General features: G+C 33.6%; 1 protein-coding gene across 1 annotated transcript in view; it reads left to right on the forward strand.

Moving 5' to 3' along the window:
* Nucleotides 1-17,782, forward strand: part of LOC132754773 (DNA mismatch repair protein Mlh1-like) — a 194,418-nt gene that overhangs the window by 146,271 nt on the left and 30,365 nt on the right. The window contains exons 9-10 of the mRNA XM_060745461.1: nucleotides 7,670-7,782; nucleotides 11,895-11,988. Coding sequence (XP_060601444.1) covers nucleotides 7,670-7,782; nucleotides 11,895-11,988 — 207 coding nt within the window. The remainder of the gene's footprint in view (nucleotides 1-7,669; nucleotides 7,783-11,894; nucleotides 11,989-17,782) is intronic.

The raw sequence follows: 17,782 nt of genomic DNA on the forward strand, positions 1-17,782 counted from the left end.
AATGGCCCTATCTTTGGGTTCACTTAGTTTACATAGACTTGTATAGTAAAAATGTCTTTGCAAAACGTTTTCTTGGAAACAACAATGTCTTGAGCTTAGATATTTGACAGGTAGAATCATCTTGTAGTCTTCTACAAAAGTTATTTAAAACATGCCCCTAAAAATGTCAAAATTGGCTCCACCTTCAGTGGTTACTTAATTAACCAGGTTTTCCGAAGGAAAAAACTGGTTATTAGATTGAGGTATGTCGGCGGGCGGGCGGGCGGGCGTAAACAATTTCTTCTGTGCGCAACTCCTCCTACATTTCTCAACGGATTTTGACCAAACTTTCACAGAAGCTTTTGTCATCAAGTGCCCTGGCGCATATTGTCGGGGTTTTGCGATTAGATAATATTTGACCTAATTATGGCCCTTTGTTTTTTTTCCTTATTATAAAATATATAGTGAACAATTTCTTCTGTGCGCAACTCCTCCTACATTTCTCAACGGATTTTGACCAAACTTTCTCAGAAGCTTTGTCATCAAGTGCCCTGTCACATATTGCCAGGGTTTTGCAATTGGTCATATATTTGACCTAATTATGGCCCTTTGTTTTTTTTCCTTATATAGAATATATAGTGAACAATTTCTTCTGTGCGCAACTCCTCCTACATTTCTCAACGGATTTTGACCAAACTTTCACAGAAGCTTTGTCATCAAGTGCCCTGGCGCATATTGTCGGGGTTTTGTGATTAGATAATATTTGACCTAATTATGGCCCTTTGTTTTTTTCCTTATATAAAAATATATAGTGAACAATTTCTTCTGTGCGCAACTCCTCCTACATTTCTCAACGGATTTTGACCAAACTTTCTCAGAAGCTTTGTCATCAAGTGCCCTGTCACATATTGCCAGGGTTTTGCAATTGGTATATATTTGACCTAATTATGGCCCTTTGTTTTTTTTCCTTATATAGAATATAATTATAGTGAACAATTTCTTCTGTGCGCAACTCCTCCTACATTTCTCAACGGATTTTGACCAAACTTTCTTAGAAGCTTTGTTATCAAGTGCCTGGCACATATTGTCGGGGTTTTGTGATTGGATAATATTTTGACCGAATTATGGCCCTTTGTATATTTTTTTTCCTTATACAGAATATATAGAGAACAATTTCTTCTGTGCTCAACTCCTCCTACATTTCTCAATGGATTTTGACCAAACTTTCTTAGAAGCTTTGTTATCAAAGTGCCTGGCACATATTGTCGGGGTTTTGTGATTGGATAATATTTGACCGAATTATGGCCCTTTGTATATTTTTTTCCTTATACAGAATATATAGTGAACAATTTCTACAGTGCGCAACTTCTCCTACATTTCTCAATGGATTTTGACCAAACTTTCACAGAAGCTTTGTCATCAAGTGCCCTGGCGCTCACTAAATTCCCATGTTTCTTCCAAGACATCATTCAAGTATTTTTTTACATACTTTTTTGATATCGCACAAAACACCACACGCCAATATTGTTGACAAAAGAAAATGACAAGAGACGCAAAAATGCCAAAATTAAGCAAAAATAAAGTACTGTTTACCTTTCTAAAATATTTGGGAAAAAAAGGCGAATAGACAACATAAAATTTCTCAATCATTTTTGTTTGAGGAATATTAAAAAAGCCATAATTCCTCCTAAAAGTTCAATTAAAAACAAATGCCCCTTCATGACAAAGCTTCTGTGAAATATTTTGCTGAAAACCTGGTTGCATCGCATTGCGATGTTCCTTGTTTATAAAGACTTTCCGAGGAAAACACTGTTAAGTGTTCTTGTGTGAAACTGCAATTCCCAGAGCTTGGGGGTTGCTTTTGGCATGTAGCATTGCTTTTGGACCTTTAACAAATATGACATAGATTATGCTCTTGGGGACAAAAAGGTCCAGTCTTGTAGTCACTTAGTTTTACTACACTTACAATCATAGTAAAATTCAATAAGATTTCTTGTGTAAAATAAAGATGCCTAGAGCTTTGGTATTTAGCAAGTAGTATTTCCTTGCAGATATTTTACAAATTATATAGCTTGAGGCTTGAGTAAAAATTTACAGGGTAATATGACTTACAATAAGTACTGATGTTGCATTACTGATTTGTTACTTTTTCTAGCGAGTGATCTAAGGCCATCATGTCATCTGATCTTGTAGTACCTTAACATTGAACAATACGCTAATGCAGGGGATCACATTGTTTATTTACAATAAATATATCCACCTTAAAACTGATAAAACTCGTGAAACATATAGGTTAAGTGCCCTCCAGGTTATAATGGGGAAACAATAAAGTGGTAAAGGTTTTGTCATTATAGGAGAGCAGACAAAACTCTTACAATGAATGTCATTGTTTTCACTTGAGAATATATATCATTCCAAAAATATCTAATTACACTTTATTGCTGATAGAGTTACCTATAATTGATGACAATTCCAATAAAATATAATATATAGCAGAAAAAAAATTGTATGAAATGAATTATTGTGTACTCAATCTATGTTTTGAGTGGCAATTTGATATATTAGTGTCCCATGTGTGCTTTACATTGAGAGGCTTTCAGTCATTATTTCTCAAAATTGGTCTTATTATGTTAAATTGATTATATGGCAAATGGGTTTGTTATGACCCTATTACATTCATATTTGTATTCCATAGTTTCTATCTTAATTTAATTTATAGTGTTCAAAGATATTGTTGTTCTTTGTCACTAGAGGCTTAACATCAATCTGTTTACTTCTGTGTCACCAGATATTTTTATGGTAACATCAGTAAATAAACTGAGTCTGTAGAAATTGTTTTTTATTCTAATTTTATGATTGCTTTCACTTTTTATGGATTGGCTTTTTCGAAATTCTTTTGTTGTTTCTAAAAGGGAATTGACATCCCAATAAAAAAGTTATTTGTGCCATTTATAATCAATATTTTTCAATTTTATGTTGCTGGAAGTCTGTTGAAAAAGAGTCTATCTGACATGTTAAACTTTTATTTGTGAAAATACTGCCCCAGATGATTCACTTTTAAAAGGATATTAAAAGTAGGTTGATATGATTTATTGCATCATCAGTATATGCTATTAAACAAGAATTTTTATTTCTATAATAAACTATATGTGGCTGTTAATTCAGATAATAATTGACTATGGTTCATGCTGGTATATATTTGTCATTGAAGGTCCCTGGATTGGTATTCAGGCCTAAATGAATAAAAAGTTCAAATGAGTATCTAATTAATGTATAAAACCTTTAAAATATTTTGTGTCACTGTTTTACTTCATCCTGTTTTAGTGGAACATTGTCATTGAACTTATAATAGTAATAATACAATGAGATGATTCTGAGTTGTGGAATTGATCGCCAACTTACTGACAAAACACAGCCATAATTTTTAATACACCATTTTAATATCGTTTTTTATTTATAAAAAAGGAATAAACTTATAAAGCAACCTTTCCGTTTATGAGGTATGATCATAAAGTTCTAGTCCCGATATACTTCTAGCCACTACACTGACATTTACACACGATATGTTAATACTGATATCATATTGAAGATTACTGACCGAGTTACACGCAGTTTTACTCAGATTAAGTAACATAAAACACACTTTGATCAGTAGAGGGGGGTGTCATTTAGACCTAATGTAGAAAGTTGAAATCAGAGCCATCATTAAGTACCTCTGTAAGAAAGGGATGTCCCCCAAGGAAATCCATGAAGTCTTCATGGATACACTTGGGTAGGAGTCCCCTACCTCTAGCACTGTGAAAAAATGGGCTCATGAATTTAAGAGGGGAAGGGAGAGCATTGGAGATGATAAGCGGCCCAAAGAGGCCACCAACAATGAAACTGCCGAAGCTGTGCACGATCTGTTCATGTGCGACAGAAGGCAAGGCCTGTGAAGCATTGTATGGAAGTGGGTATAAGGTTTGGTTCAGTTCAGGCAATTCTGACTGATGTCTATGGCATGTCAAAGTTTTCTGCTAGATGGGTCCCCAGACAGTTGACTGACAACCAGAAACGGACCAGGCTTGACATTTCAAGATTATCTTTTGTCTTGCTATGAGGATGAACCTGATTTTATCTACCAGTTGGTAACTCCGGATGAAACATGGGTCCATCACTTTGATCTAGAATAAAAAAAACAGCATGCAGTGGAAGCACACTGGCTCACCCCTTCTGAAGAAATTCAAGAGGGTGCCATAATCAGGGAAGATGATGGCTTCAATTTTTATGCTCCCCGAAAAATTTCGGGGGAGCGTATAGTCGCCGCCTTGTCCGTCCGTCCTGCTTTCCGTTCGTCCGTCCCCTTTTCTTGTCCGGGACATAACTTTGAAACAATAAGAGGTATCAACATGAAACTTTGTAGGTAGATAGATCTCATTGAGTAGGTGTGCAGTGCACAAGAACCGTAACTCTGCCTTGCCTAATTTTTGAATTATCCCCCTTTGTTTATTTTTACACTTTGAACTTTGTCCGGGACATAACTCTTAAAGTATAAGAGGTATCAACATGAAACTTTGTAGGTAGATAGATCTCATTGAGTAGGTGTGCAGTGCATAAGAACCGTAACTCTGCCTTGCCTAATTTTTGAATTATCCCCCTTTGTTTATTTTACACTTTGAACTTTTGTCCAGGACATAACTCTAAAACTATAATAGGTATCAACATAAAACTTTGTAGGTAGATAGATCTCATTGAGTATGTGTGCAGTGAACAAGAACTTTAACTCTGCCTTGCTTAATTTTTGAATTATCCCCCTTTGTTTATTTTTACACTTTGAACTTTGTCGGGGACATAACTCTAAATGTATAAGAGATATCAACATGAAACTTTGCAGGTAGATAGATCTCATTGAGTAAGTTTGCAGTGCACAAGAACTGTAACACTGTCTTGCCTACTTTTGGAGTTATTGCCCTTTGTTCATTTTGACACTTTGAACTTTGTCCGGGACATTACTCTAAAATTATAAGAGATATCAACATGAAACTTTGTAGATAGATAGGTCTCATTGGGTGGAGGTGCAGTGCTTAAGAATCATTACTCTGCCTTGCCTTATTTTGAAGTAATTGCCCTTTGTTTATTTTTACTTTTTGACTTTGGTCCAGGACATAACTCTGATATCATCAGGAAACTTTATAGATAGATAGATCTCATTGAATAGAAGTGCAGTGCAAAAAAACATAACTCTGCTTTGCCTAATTTTGGAGTTTTTGCCCTTTGTTCATTTTTTTTATACTTTCCTGTGTCCAGAACCGTCTCGGGGAGCATCACCCGGTTCAACCGGTTCTTGTTTGGGAGAGTCAGGGGATAATCATGATTGACTATCTTGAGCATGGTTGTACCATAAACGGTACAAATTATGCATACAAATTGTCTGCGTCAAGAAATCATGCGTAAAAGGAGGGGCAGTCTGACTCAAGGCAATCTGCTCCTGCACAACAATGCACCAGCTAACACATCCCAAGTTGCTATGGCTGCTGCAATTCTGCAATTGACTGCGGCTTTGAAAGTCTTCCCTATTCCCCATATTCTTCGGACTTGGCCACCGACTTTTACTTATTTCCGAAACTGAAAACCAAGCTTCGTGGTAGACGTTTTGGAAGCAATGAAGGTGTGATGGAGGCAGTCAATGAGTTCTTTGAGGACCAAAATAGAGAGTTCTATTTTGAAGGGTTAAACAAGTTAATGCAGTGAGGTGGGCAAAGTGCATATATTGAAGAGGGTGCTTATATTGAAATGTAAGACCATTAGTTGGGTTCTCTGACTTCCGGAAGTACATCGGGCCAAGAACTTTTTGATTAATCCTCGTACCTTCTAGACTAGGTCTGTTATCTTAACATAGAAACGTTTGATATGTTTGTTTTGTAACAGACTGACACTATTATTGTCATTTTTTGCCATCAAACATTGTCTCATATACTAATTGTTTTCATTGCTTGTTATCTTGTCTGCTTCTGTTATTTTGTCAAACCACTTTGTCTTGAAAATGACAAGATTTATATCATAGATCAGTATTAATGTGAATAGCACATCAAATATGACAATAGTAACTGTTCAGTGTCCTATTTTAGTCAGTAGCTTGTCATTTATTCACAAACAAGACTTGGCCAAGCTTCCTGGTTTCATCCATTTCATTTTAAAAGATAAAGTAGAGAGACATAACATTCTTATAGAGAAACTTGGTAGTAAAATTTGAAATATTGTCACATGTTAAACTTAAATAGGTGCAAGAGTTATAATACAGTTGACTCATAATAAATCAAAATTACCTGACTCAAAATTCAGTGTTAGTCGAATAATATCTGAAGTCCTGACAAAATTCCCTCTTTTAATATCTTTGTAATTAAACTCCGATTATGTCAAATTATGACTTACTAAGACTTCTGTATAGTCAAAAGGTGTTTCTGGTCCCGTTAATTGAAGTCAAACATATTTTCATCTCAATAAGTCAAGTGTGAAAACAGCCGACTGGTTATAGGTTGGCGACTGGTTATAGGTTGGCGACATAAAGGTGAGATGTTGTCACATTGTTTCACACTTTTCATAGTAATTATAATTGCCGGTCATCATGTATTTTTAACACATCGTAAAAGTGACTGTAATTGGAATGAAGACTTAATTGGTTTTAACAGTTAGGTAACTAAATTCATATGTACTTCCATTTCACGATATCTCCTTAGACATATTGTTGTTTAAATAAATGTGCCATTGTGCTTCTATATTAATGAATTCATGAGTGCTTATTATAAACATGTGCTTAATATTATTACCCATGAATATTGACCAACTGGATTTGCATTTATTTCATTGCTACGAATGTTTTTGTTAATATACATGTATTATATTTTGAATAATTAATATCTTTCTGCTCATTTATAATTTGTGGTTGTAAGTGATAAACTGTCATTTCAACAGAGAAATATGGCAGAATTGCCGTTATCAACAATAACAAACTTACTAATCTGGACATTCAATCAGGCACATGTAATTATACATGTATGAATGTAACTGTAATGGCAGCAGATCCACGTTAATCGAATTCCATTTCTCTCAGAATAAAAAGCCCAGTCCCTTGAAATTCGAGTTACCAAGAGTCAGCTGTATATTCTTCCAAGTTTAACTTTAATCTGTTGGAGAATTATAATATTTGCTTGCACATTTAGCTTTAATCCTTTGGATAAACAAAATATACACTTGCACATTCAACTTTAATCTTTGGTAAAATTACAATAATATGCTTGCACATTAGCTTATTCTATGCCTGACTCCTGATATACATTTGCACATTTGACTTTAATCAATGGGAGAATCATAATATACGCTTGCACATTTGCTAGAATAAAAATATAGATTTGCACATTTAACTTTAATCTATCGGAGATCATAATATTTGCTTGCATGATAAATTTAATTTAGGCTTACGAGACTGTTGAAGATCCACACAAGGATAAATTCAGATTATGTCTAGCCATGCCAGAAAGATTTTATGATGTACAATGACCAGTTTTGGAAAATACATAAGTTTTCTGAAAGAGACCTGCCTGTCATGAAAAATTAACTATCTTGCATTAGTAACTTTGCAAGTTTATATTGCATACAAAAGATAACTTAATTTATCAAAGAAAAATTAAACTGTATATGATTTTTATTTCAGGGAACTATTAGAAGTGGAGCATACAGATGAGAAGTTGTCCTATAAATTACATGGATTTGTTACCAATGCTAACTACAATGTTAAGAAAGGAACATTTCTACTGTTTATAAATCGTAAGTGAACTTCATGCTAACATTATGGAGAGTGAGGAACATTCCTTCTGTTTATAAATTGTAAGTGAATCATAGATTTGACACCAATGCTTACTAAAATTTGAAGAAAGCATCATGTCTACTATTTATAAATTGTAAGTTTATTTCAAATTTCTCACCAATGTTAACTCAACTGTATTGAGCAAGGAACACTTGTACTGTTTATGAATTGTAAGTAAAATATGGATTTGATACCAATTCTAACTACAATGGGAAGAAACATTTTTACATTTAATAAGTTATATGAGTAACTTATAGATTTGCCACAAATACAAACTGTATGGAGAAAGGAACACTTTTATTGTTTATAAATCATAATACTTACAAATTTGTCACCAATGCGTACAGTTACTAAAATGTGAAAAAAGGAATATGTTGCTGTTGATGTATAGTAAGTTAATTCTGGACTAATGTCTAACTATATGGAGAAAGGAACATTTTTACCAGTTTCTAAAAAAAAGGAAAATGGTAAGTTTTAACTTTATACAACAGAACAAAGCATTGTTTGACAACTTAGCTCAATATTGAAAACATTGAATTTGTAATCCAGAAGTCTAGGTTGAGGTAAAATTGTTCTGTGATAATTAGTGAACTTTAGTCTCTCACCACTGATTCAGAAATCATGTTGAATCATGTATAGAGTCACTTGCAGAGAAGTTGGTAAATATTGGTTAGTTATCCAGATGAACTGACAACCAAGATATGCCAAAAAATGCATTAAAAACAGCATAAAAAAACTGCTAAACTAACAAAGGACTGTTTTTGCATCATTGGAAATTGTAATGGAAATACAGTCAAAATTGTATAAAGCGACTGCACAAGGGACACACTAAAAATGGTCGCTTAAATCAATGGTCACTTAAGACAAAGAATGAGAAAAAGTTGAAATTTAAAATACAATAATTACTCTCCGATAATCTAAATAGCTCCTATAAATTTAAGACAAAAGTCGCTTAATAGACATGGTCACATGGGCAAGTTAGACTGTAGAAACATTGTTTCAGGGTAAAACTTTGTGCCAACACTTGTGCAATTTTACATTGGCTCGGATTGGTTCTTCCATATTATTGCTGTTTTGATATAGATATAGTTTTTGTCAATTAATGATAATTTCTTAACCATGATTGATAAGGAAAAAAGGAACATTTTCTGAGAGTTGGAAGGATAGAAGGCGGTTTTGGTTACCTATTCCAGACACCCTTGTGGTAATTTTCCAGCGTTTACTAGTAGAGTTAAACCTCTAATGCATTTATGTGCATAAATTATCTGAGGCACATGTAGGCACTGGAGTAGAACCATTTACCTTTTACAAGCTAGCTGGATAACTTCCTGACATGAAACAATTGGACTCTCTAAACTTAATTGTGAGGGGCAAGTGAGTCAGAATCAATAACCATAACCACTGGACTTTGAAGGTTACTTGTTAGTATTGTTTTCCCAAACAGAATGCCTGATCATTAAATTAACAGCTTTGTAGACTGCTTAGTCACCTTCAACAAAAATATATAAATGATTTTGATATTGTTCTGTTAAAGGACTTGTTATTCAATTACAGAAGAATAAAAGCGAGTAACGGAGTCATAAAGCATTGTTGTAGTTTTAAATATTTATATTGACTGGTGGCACATTGATCATAGTGTCAATAAAATAAATTTAACATCCACCTGGGACTTCACCATAGTATTTTTACAGTTACTTCATAACAATTTCTCATATATAACAAAAGAAATGAAGTATTAAGTCAATTCTCTTGAAGTAAAATGTCTGTGACTCTTCACTCTGTGGAGTTAAATCAAGTCATTTCACCCTCAAATGTTCATCATAAATGTATAAAGTTGACAAGGGATACAATGTTTTTATATATCACCTTTTCAGACGAGAATTTTTGATATATGTTTATAGAGTATGTATTATCTTACATATTATAGAAGAGAGATTGCTGTCCCAGGACAAATTTGATCAATATTCTACTTGCTTTTTTGTCATAATTCAAATCTTTTTGTCCACAGAATATATCATTTATCAATTTTATCACATTTATATACAGTTTAACATATCTGTTAAGTCCAGAACTAGGGAAATAAAAATGTGTTTTTAAGCCCCCTGTTCAACTTATTTTGCACTGGAATAAGTCTGTCTAGGTCAACATCCAATGGTTTATATTCTATCCATAATCTTAGAACTAGAATGTAATCATATAAAATAATAATATGTTGGTTAAAGTGGAAATTTGCAATAGTTTATGCAGAAAGTGCCATATAAAGATAAAAGAAAAAGGTCATAAAACCCCAAATGTTGGCATGTCGGTCCTGCCATCCGTCCAGCTGTCTGTGTTTTTATTTTCTGGAGCATATCAAAAAAGCAAACTAGACAGATCTCACAAAGAAAACAAACAGTGCTCCATAACCATAACTTTGTGAAGTTTGTTTGGAGCCTCAAAGCTTTTACAAGGTCTGGTATAGGCATGAAACTACTGTGCTAGACAGACCTCATTGAATTGCAATAGTGTCTTAGAACCATAACCTTTCTGATATTAAACTTTTTAGATATTACATTTAATCAGAGATTTGTTGCCACAACAGTGATAGTTCTTGTTATGCCCCCGCCATGTAATGGCCGGGGCATATAGTGTTACCCTGTTCCGTCCTTCCGTCATTCTGTCATTCCGTCATCATCAGTTTCCGTTCATTATCTTAGTAACGGTTGCACACATTCAACTCAAATTTGACATATGGATATGTCATGAGAAAATACAGGTCAAGTTCGATGATTTTTGGCAGAGTTATGCCCCTTTTACTTTAAAATAATATGAAATTTTCAGTTTCCGTTCATTATCTCCCCAATGGTTGTACACATTCAACTCAAACTTGACATATGGATATGTCATGAGAAAATACAGGTCAAGTTCGAATTTGGTCATGGTTCGATGATTTTTGGCAGAGTTATGCCCCTTTTACTTTGAAAATAATATGAAATTTTCAGTTTCCGTTCATTATCTCCCCAACGGTACAACACATTCAACTCAAATTTGACATATGGATATGTCTTGAGAAAATACAGGTCAAGTTCCAATTTGGTCATGGTTCAATGATTTTTGGCAGAGTTATGCCCCTTTCAATTTGAAAATAATATGAAATTTTCAGTTTCCGATCATTATCTCCCCAATGGTAGAACACATTCAACTCAAACTTGACATATGGATATGTCACAGGAATGCGCAGGTCAAGTTCAAAGTTGGTCATGGTTCAATGATTTTTGGCAGAGTTATGCCCCTTTCACTTTGAAAATAATATGAAATTTTCAGTTTTGTTTATTATCTCCCCAACGGTACAACACATTCAACTCAAATTTGACATATGGATATGTTTTTGGAATGCCCAGGCCAAGTTCAAATTTGGTCATGGTTCAATGATTTTGGCAGAGTAATGCCCCTTTCACTTTGAAAATAATATGAAATTTACAGTTTCTGTTCATTATCTACCCAACAACTCAAATTTGACATATGGATATGTCAAAGGAATGGGCAGGTCAAGTTGGAATTTGGTCATGGTTCGATGATTTTTTGGCAGAGTTATGTCCCTTTCACTTTGAAAATAATATAGATACATCTTAGGAATAAGCAGTTTAAGTTTGAATTTGGTCGTGGTTCAATGATTTTGGACAAACTTATCTTTCTTGAATGTTGGAAAAATTTTGAACTTTCAGTTTCAGCACTGAAATGTATGTAGCCATTATTTTGGCTACAAATATGAAATATGCTATTTTCAAAAGGTTAAGACTGAATAATTTCAGTGCCTTGAACATTGTATGAAAATGGTTTGTGTTAACATTGAAAAGTTTTAAGGGCTTTGAACTTAAAATGAAAAAAATAATTTGTGCAAACAAATTTGGAACTAAATATTATAACATCTGAAATTTTGGCTGCATGCGGGGGCATCCGTGGCATGATGACACATTTCTAGTTGTATGTTGTTTCTTAAACAGTCAAACAGTTGTTGTTTATGAAATAATTGATGAAAATTGATTTTTTTTTTACAATAAAAATATAAATCCTGATTTATTTGACATTTCAGATAGACTGGTGGAGTCTAGCTCACTAAAGAAGGCAATAGATTTAGTGTACCAGGCCTATCTTCCTAAACATACACATCCATTCCTTTATCTCAGGTAACTTAACTTCTTATCATTTTTGCGACAGACGTGCCCTCAGGCGCGTTCAGAGCTATGTCATCTAAACATGGGATTTCGTCTGCTACAATCGCGCAATGTGTCCTCAACCGAATAACAGCCCACGAAATAGTACATGAATTTGATCCTATGAAACTCCCATACTTCGTCGGGATATCTTAAAAACTTCCATATTTAGCCTTTTCAATTTCAAATTAAGTTATCCAAGTTAAAATATAAACGTATTTGATTGATAAAAACGCTGTAGCCCCGTAGTGTTATTGCGCAATTATGCAAATAACTGCTGAAACTATTTACCGCTGTCGAAAAACATTTTTATTAATAGATCAAAAGTTTTTCGTGACTTTAGAATAACTCGCGCATTAATAAAAGAACTCTTTTCGTGACTCATACCGCGGGTTTAGCTGAATATCCAGCAGTTATTAATAAATTAGACTACTGTACAATGGTTAGTATTATAAATAATGCATGTAACAAGGGAGTTTTTCAACACTTTACCACCATGTAGTCTTTCATGGTAATCTTTATTGAAGGAAGTTATAATATCAGTTCTACTTCCGATTCTTGTGTTTTGTTTACATAGTTTTCTAGGTCACGATATGAGTTAATCTGCTATGAGATTATAATAGCCTTCGACCAGAAGATAACACTATTCTAAAAATAGATTCTGCATCATCTGCACTGACTTTCGGACGAGTACACATTATACATGTAATAAACCAGCGGATACTTATTTTGTTTACATGCAATACTTTAAGAAATTCTATACAATTGTAAGAAGCAAACAAGTTGAAAATGGAATTTAGTGTGAAATTGAAAGGGACAACTAAACACTGTAGTGCTTAAGTGACGTAAATGAAAAAAAATCTAAAAAATACACCATTAATTGCTGATGATTTTAACCAAAAATATTTTTAATGAGACATATCCAAGAGAAATAAAAATACAAATGACTTATATTTTATTGTCTATATGCCCACTATGATATAACACGAAGCAATTCTAATAAACATTCTCACATGTATTATGTATTATGCTTGAAGTTTATTTGCATGGTTTTATTTTAGAAATATTTCGTTGACATTTTTTTTTCTATTTACATATCATTTCTTGGAATAAATCGATAAGAACACTGATTTACAAGTTTGACCAGAGTTTTTAGGCATAAATTTCATTCTGTATTTAAAAATTTGGACTTGTTCTGCTTGAAAGTAGAAAATCTGAATTATATCAGATTGGGACACATAAAAAATATTGCTCTACAAATCTCGAACTTGTATGGAACAAATTTTCTCTGTTATATCTTTTGTGTTATTGTTTTTTTTTTCTAAAAAAGCCTTAATGTCTCTCCGGTTGCATGTCTGTCGCATTCAGTGCTGCAGCACTTTGATTTGTTATAGCAGGGTAAGTGTTATTTTGTTATGGGCGGCATTTAGTAAATGCACTATCCATCCGTGCAATAATCTGGTTTGCCCTTCATCTCCAAAACTGCTTGTGGGGTTTTCATTGAAACTTCACAGGATTGTTTGTCACCAAGGCTAGTTGTGCATACTCTCTTGATTTTCCGCTTGAATTTCTTTGGCACAGTTATGTCCCCTTAATTAAATCATTCCCACATATACACGCCTTTTAATGCCTTTTTCACCACCCCTCTCCCTTTTTGAAGCCTCACGTGGAGTAAAAATGCCTTATTTTGACTGCCACGCTTGTTTTTGTTTTAGAAATGTTGTTTAAAAAGGTGATCAGTTTTTCGGTGCTGACCCTTTTCAAAAAGATACATCAAAGAGGTGCCAGAGGGGGATGTGCCCACTTTAGTTCAGGGATTTGAAGGCAGCCCCCCTCATCGGAAATTTAGGACTTGTGAGAGGCTAAAAATTATCTCAAGTTGATCATAAGGTAACGTGTAACCAACGCTGAAAGGTCTTTGATTCTGTCTCAATCCATTTAGATGTTGCAGCACTTTGAAAAAAAAAATCAACAGAAAATAGTGATTTTTGGCAATTTTTCACAAAATGCTCATGTGGTAATGGGTTAATGGTCAATTTTTGAGTAAAATAAGCTTGTCTGCGCTTCATCACTGAAACCAATGGGGGATTTCAGTGAAATTTCACAGGATTGTTTGTTACCATGTTGAGTTGTGTGTAGTGTCTTCATTTTTTTGTCACAGTTATGGCCCCTGAATTAATGGTTAATTTTCAAGTAAATGAATAAGCTGGTCTGTGCTTCATCACCAAAAGAGCTCGGGGGGGGGGTTTCATTGAAACTTCGCATTGAAACTAATTGTGCATACTCTCTTGATTTTCTGCTTGATTTTTTTGTTGGCTAAGTTATGGCCCCTTAAAGGTCAATTTTCAAGAAAATAAATAAGCTTGTCTTCGCTTCATCACCAAATCTGCTGGGGGGGGGACTTGACTTCAAAAGATTGTTTGTCACCATGTCTAGTTGTGCATAGTAATTTTATTTTTCCCCCTGAATTTTTTTTACACAATGTCAAAGCTACCTTTCAGGGGCATATGTCACACCAAAACACTATAAGTTATTTGGTGAATCTGTAGATTTACTGGTGGAGGGAGACATCCGGGTACTGTCTGCATTTTTTCAGGCACAAACTGAGTAGAACCTCTGTTAAGCTAGCTTGATAGCTTCCTCACATTAAAGAAGCCAAAGTCCCAGTAGGTATTGACACCCACAGCAGTGAGGGCAATCAGGGTTCAGGGTTTAATGAGATAACATTTTCAATAACTTTCCTATGTTAGACCTAGAGTTGCAAAAGTCTAAAATAATTATAAACATGCAATATGTTTTGGTTGTCCAAACAAAATTCCATACCAATAAGGGAAACATAAAACATTTTTACATCACCTAACCTGGATTGGAATAAGTTTTACATCTGTACTTATGACAGGTTTTAAAGCAAGTTAAGACTGATGTCACTGGAAACAGTTCAGTTTCAATATAACACTTAGCATTGGTCCTTTTTTTCTTGTGAAATATGTTACACATCTGAAGTGCCATTTGAAATAGACATGGGTCAGGGCCATTTGTTTTGTTGCATGGTGTACTTTCTGTATATAGGGCTATGGCCCCAGGTCTATTGTTCTCTTTTGTTCTCTTAACATGAATTAAGATTATGTTTACCTTTCATGAGTTTCTTTATAGACCCAGATAATCCATAGGTACAAACAGTCTTTTACTGTTATAGATTCACAGTGCACAACCTGTCACAATAGATTGGTCAACCTATTGTGCTTATTTTCTAAGCTGTAACTGTAAAAGTTTGATTACCTGGGAAGAACCCAAGTAGTCTTAATTCTGGGTAAATGTAATATGCACATGGACTTTTATCAAAATGTGATGAAATAGTGGTGATCTAGAATTCCTACATTTGGCCACAAATTCTCACTTACATTCAACTATTCAAATAAACTTTACTTCTCTGAATGAACATTTATTTCCTGCTCATTTCACAGCAAGATTTCAAGAAATATTACTATCAAGAAATAAGATTTATATCACTTTTATAAGATATGTTTTGTGAATTCTCAGACACTTTAAATGACTGTCATCATGATCAATTTCATCAGGTAATTGATAGGTCAATTAATTAGAATAAGAGGAGAGTACTAAGTGGTCAAAATTCTCTAGGTAATAATTATGTGGTTACTTTAAACAAATTAATTTATTTATCAAGACATGTCTAGGTTATATCTGGGGGTCAATTATTTCTAAAAATGCTTGCTTTAAAAGAAAATTGGTCTGGTTCAGAATTGTGTCCAAGTATTGTGAATTTCAATCTAGTTAAAATGTCACGTCAATAAATAATGGACTATAAGTGAACAAAAAAACAACATTATTTTCATTAAAGATCCTGTAACACATTTTTTTTTATGGTTTTATTATCATAAATATGATGCTCAAATTAAGATTTATCAATATTGTAAGTTCCAAAAAGCATTATTTATAAAGATATTACAGAATTTAACATTTCATGTAAATACATGTAAAGGAAGGGAATAAAAATTTATTATTTTCTATAAAGTCTAAGTCAAATTTTTCAATAAGAATTGAATGCATAAATTTTACTGATTACATATAATATGTACAAATATTTGCGCTACATATTTACATATTCTTCGAAGTTTGAAAATTGTATTATTAGCATAATTTCATACATATACATAATTTCACTTAAGTGTGGTATACAACCTCAATTACAACATACAGGATCTTTAAAAGGTTCTAAGAAATTATTCTTCTGTGGAATTGTAATTATGAAAATACATGTGATTAAATAAGAAGTGTGTGTGATTTTTTATACATATGTTTTCTGATAATATTTGAACCCATTTCCTGAAAACCAAAGTGTAATAATAGCTCTGTCTAGGGCAATCATTGCATGCAAATGTTTACTGACATTAGCATCGTCAATCTAATTCACCCTGTTCAGTGCCTCTTTAACTTTTCGAAGAATATAACATTTTGGCAAGAAAAATCATCTGACATGCACAAATCAAATTTTCATAGAAACACGTTGAAATAGGCATAGCGTTGTCCGAATTTCTTCTTTGACATGTAATAATGCCATTTATAAGTTTCAATATTGGGACCCCGTCCAAATTTGGGACATAAATATGGAGTCTACGGAATCCAAAAGATGCCACCTTTCACATTATATTTAATGGCCATTGAAAGGATGTACATTATCATAAGGCATATATGTATCTCAATGCAGATCTAATATGTACTTTGTCCTTTAAAATCTTGGTGCTTACACTTCATGCTTATATATACTAAAATGAGGAACAATGCCAAAGTGGCTATGGTTTCTGGGTTTCTGTCAAGCCAGAGTTCAAGTCCTACACAAGGAAGTAACCATTTCCACACCATTACATATGCACACTTAAATGTTATTGAAATAATCAGTTGCAAGAACTTGTTTTGAAATTGAGCATAAATAAAAACATGTACATTGGTTGGGCTTATTTTATTGTGTTGTTTTTTTTCAGTAACACTGAAAGTTCATCTGGTGACTTTACTGGCTGAAGTTCTCAAGTTCTCAGGTGCCCTTCAGTGTGCATTATTTCAGGCACACATGTGCAAATCAGTAGAACCAATAATAATCTGTAAGCTAGCTGGAAAGCTTCCTTATATGAAAGAATCCAAAGTCCCTAGAAGGTTTCAAACCCACAGCAGTGGTTTGAAATCATAGATCACTTAACCACTTGGTCAAATTCTGTATTTTAAATTAAATTAAATTATACATCATACTTATGCTATCAGTCTGTTTGTTGATTTATAAGAGGAATTTGATAGCCTCAGACTGGATTTTAAAAGCATTTTGTAATAGGATGATGGAAATAACAGGATGGGTGTCTATATATTTTATGACAAGATAAATGAGTTATGGGCTATATGAGGTGTTATATAGAAGGGAATCAAATTATCTCATATTATTTGATTTAGCATTTATATTCTGTTGAAAGATCTCTGGAAATTCACAGATATGTTTTATGATACAGAGAAGAAAGTGAAAGTTTATTATGTTTTATTTGACAAATTTTTGTTACAGACTTGTATGGAGATCAGAATATATATAAATCTCACTGAGAAGTGATGAAATTATAATATTTACATAGTGCAGGTGAATATGTGGATATTTTTAGCTCACCTGTCACAAAGTGACAGGGTGAGCTTTTGTGATCGCTTTTCGTCCGTCGTCCGTCCGGCCGTAAACTTTTACTTTAAATGACATCTCCTCATAAACTGCTAAGCC

Source organism: Ruditapes philippinarum, unplaced genomic scaffold, assembly GCF_026571515.1.
Source record: "Ruditapes philippinarum isolate M1 unplaced genomic scaffold, ASM2657151v2 ctg1337_1_1_1_1, whole genome shotgun sequence".
Taxonomy (NCBI): Eukaryota; Metazoa; Mollusca; class Bivalvia; order Venerida; family Veneridae; genus Ruditapes; species Ruditapes philippinarum.